This window comes from Grammomys surdaster, unplaced genomic scaffold (genome assembly GCF_004785775.1).
Source record: "Grammomys surdaster isolate TR1022 unplaced genomic scaffold, NIH_TR_1.0 115120, whole genome shotgun sequence".
NCBI classification, from domain to species: domain Eukaryota; kingdom Metazoa; phylum Chordata; class Mammalia; order Rodentia; family Muridae; genus Grammomys; species Grammomys surdaster.
The window spans coordinates 1-3455 of NW_021612922.1; the positions used below are offsets into that span (position 1 = coordinate 1).

The 3455-nt window shown below is 34.1% G+C and overlaps 1 protein-coding gene across 1 annotated transcript; it reads right to left on the minus strand.

The window, feature by feature from the left end:
* Positions 1 to 128: 128 nt before the first annotated feature.
* Positions 129 to 3451, minus strand: LOC114635655 (zinc finger protein OZF-like; the record flags this gene model as incomplete). The annotated part of the gene is given in 3 exon segments (XM_028784151.1): positions 129 to 1320; positions 1323 to 2555; positions 3418 to 3451. Coding segments are annotated over 3 exon segments (1602 nt in total), but the record flags the coding sequence as incomplete, so codon positions are not given.
* Positions 3452 to 3455: the final 4 nt, after the last annotated feature.

The following is a 3455-nucleotide window of genomic DNA, read 5'->3' on the forward strand; positions in this document are numbered from 1 at the left end:
TGCTCTAATATTCATTTTATGTTACAAGTTTGCAGAAAATATTAATGGGTTTGGTACATTTTTTGTGGGAGACATTTTTCTGGGAAGATGCAACTCATCCCAAGTGGAAATTGAAAATAATCAAGTTCAACTTGTTGAACCAATGATCTTTATTGGATTTTGATACAGGACTCAGGGGAAGGAGTTAGGAAACAAGACCCCGGGGGACTCAATGACAATTGTTATCCTGAAATTTAAAACCATCATATGATACAGATTATGAATACTGACTCTGGAAGCAAACCACATATCCATAGGCATATCTATAGGATAAAGAACATCCAAAATTTGTTGCTTAGTTTGTCAAATCCACTTTTAAGAAGTACAATTTGTCTACGTATCTTAATTTGAGTTAAGCATATGAACGCTGTCAGTTTTACTCTACTTTGAGCCATGTATTTCCCACCTGTTCTTTGCAGTAGATCATTTTAGACTCTAGGAAACTTTACACAATTCCATATTCTTCTAGCTTCTCCATTATGTCTTCATTATGACAAGTTTGAAAGTGAACAAGTAAAAACCTTTAATGAAATATTTCCTTCATTGTCACATTATCAGTTTCTCTCAGCATAAACCCTGGATACTTTTGAAGATTTGAGTATTAATTAAACACTTTCACAAGTTTCTCATATACACAATAAACAATTCTTTAGTGTGGAGCCTCAAGTATTACAAACAATACAGCTTGAATAAAGAACATGCCACATTTTTTTCAAGTGGACACTTTTTTTCTGACTAAAAATTTCCAGGTATTTTCTTAGTTCTGAGATTTGGGAAAATGAAAGCTTCATACATTACATGTCGGAGGTTTTTCTCCTGTAAGCATTCTTTAATGAACCAACAGTAAAAGATTTGTACATTTACTACATTTATAAGGACTCTCTTGTATATATTCTCTGATAAACTCTAAGATGATCTCCCTTGGGCATGATTTTTCTCATTCACTTCATTTGTTAAGTTTCTCTACCATACACATTCTCTGATGAGTGCTAAGATTGTTTCTCGCTAACGAATTCATCACATTCACTATATATTTAAGGTTTTTCTCCTGCATGAATTCTCTGATGAATTCTAAGACTGCTTTTGCAGGCAAAGTATTTGTCAAATTCACTACATAAGAAAGGTTTCTCTGCTGTATGAATTCTCTGATGAATAAGAAGACTGAATTTTCAGGGAAATCATATGTCATATTCATATTTGAAACGTTGTTTTCTCCTGTATAAATTCTCTTTTGTTTTCTAAGATTGCTTCTGTGGGAAAAGCATTTGTCACATTCACTAATTTGAAAGGCTTCTCTCCTGTATGAACCCTCTGATGAACATTAAGACTCTTTTTGCGGGTAAAGCATTTGTCACATTCACTACATTGGTAAGGTTTCTCTCCTGTATGAATTCTCTGATGAATAATAAGACTGCTTTTATGGGCAAAGTATTTATCACATTCATTACATTTGTAAGGTTTCTCTCCTGTATGAATTCGCTGATGAATTCTAAGACTGTCTTTCACAGTAAACCATTTGTCACATTCACTACATTTGTAACATTTCTCTCTTGTATGAATTCTCTGATGAATAATAAGACTACCTTTTTGGGTAAAGCCTTTGTCACATTCACTACATTTGTAAGGTTTTTCTCCTGAATGTATTCTCTGATGCATTATAAGAGGATATTTCTTGGTAAAGCACTTGTCACATTCACTACATCTGTGAACTTTTTCTCCTGTATGAATTCTCTGATGAATACTAAGATAGCCTTTCTGGGTGAAGCATTTGTCACATTCACTACATTTGTAAGGTTTCTCTCCTGTATGAATTCGCAGATGACTTCTAAAATAGTTTTTGTCAGTGAAGCATTTGTCACATTCACTACATTTGTAAGGTTTCTCTTCTGTATGAATTCGCTGATGAATTCTAAAATAGTTTTTGTCAGTGAAGCATTTGTCACATTCACTACATTTGTAAGGTTTCTCTCCTGTATGAATTCGCTGATGAATTCTAAGATAGCCTTTGTAGGTGAAGCATTTGTCACATTCACTACATTTATGAGGTTTCTCTCCTGAATGAATTCGCTGATGAACTCTAACATAGTCTTTCCTGGTAAAACATTTGTCACACTCACTACATTTGTAACGTTTCTTTCTATTATTGGTTTGTTCCAGCGTGAGTTTTTCTTTAGAGTCAAAATCTTTATCAAGCTCAGTACCATTGTATTCTTTCTTTCCTCTGTGGATTCCCTGAGGTAAACTGATGGTAGACCAGGAATTTAAACAGTTTGCTGGCTTTTTATATTTGCAAGGTTCTCTGCTGTTTCCAGTTTGAAGCCTGCTTGGGTTTGATGATTCAACAGATGTATCCCTGAGGTTAGGTTTATAAGGTGTACTTTGGGTGGATTCATGAATGATTTTAACAAGCTCATGATATTTATAAGACTTCACGTGGATATTCACATGCTCGTGGACAATATGCTGTAAGTCTTGATCTAAGATGTTCTCATATTTATGACACATGCCATGTTCCTCTGGGAAAAAAAAATGAAATTAGGGATGACAGGGATTAGTATATGAGTAAGACAATACACCACCACATTCCCAGAAATTTTCTGATGTAAGTTAGTGATCTCAAAGTTCCGGTTTCACAGTCATAACATGGATGCTTAGAACAACCTCAAATCTCATCTATGTGAAATGACAGGAAACTATAGCCTTCTATATCTTATTTAAACACTGTGCTTTGCAGAAAGTAAAAAGAATAGGTAATGCAACAGTACAGGACTTTGAGAAAGCAGCTCTCTGAAGGATCAAGTCAAAAAAAAGGTTCTCGATTTTCTTTTTTATGTTTTGTGACAGAGTAACACAGTGTAGCTTTGGTCAGCTAGGAATTCTTTATGTAATCTACACTGACATGGAATTCATGACATAGAAGCCATGCTGTACCAAAACCAAACATGGAAACCAAAGATCAAAAACTAAATAAATGAGGAATAATAAAATTTTCACAACCAACAGCTCTTTTTCTATTTAGAAACTTCTGAACTTTAAAAATTCACACACAATTGAAGACAGAAATGCAACATTAAAATTAGAATTCTCCCATTATTACAGGTATGGCAATATATTCTCTTACTCTGAATATTCAGGTTTTTTGAACGTTAAACTTTTGATTAAAAGCAGTTACATGTTTTGAGAGATTACACAGAACACAATACTGGATCCTCTTCTGCAGAATGGAGAGAAATGTAAAGGAAACACAATGAAGAACTTATGTTGGTATCCAGAATTTCCCTTATTCTGGGAGTCTCTAGACATGTCAGAGAGTTGATATACACACAGTAGGTAAAATCAAAGAATGAATCAGGAATCTTACAATAAGGCTATTCTTACCCACAAAAAGCAGATTGTTGTAATTCTCCAACATCACA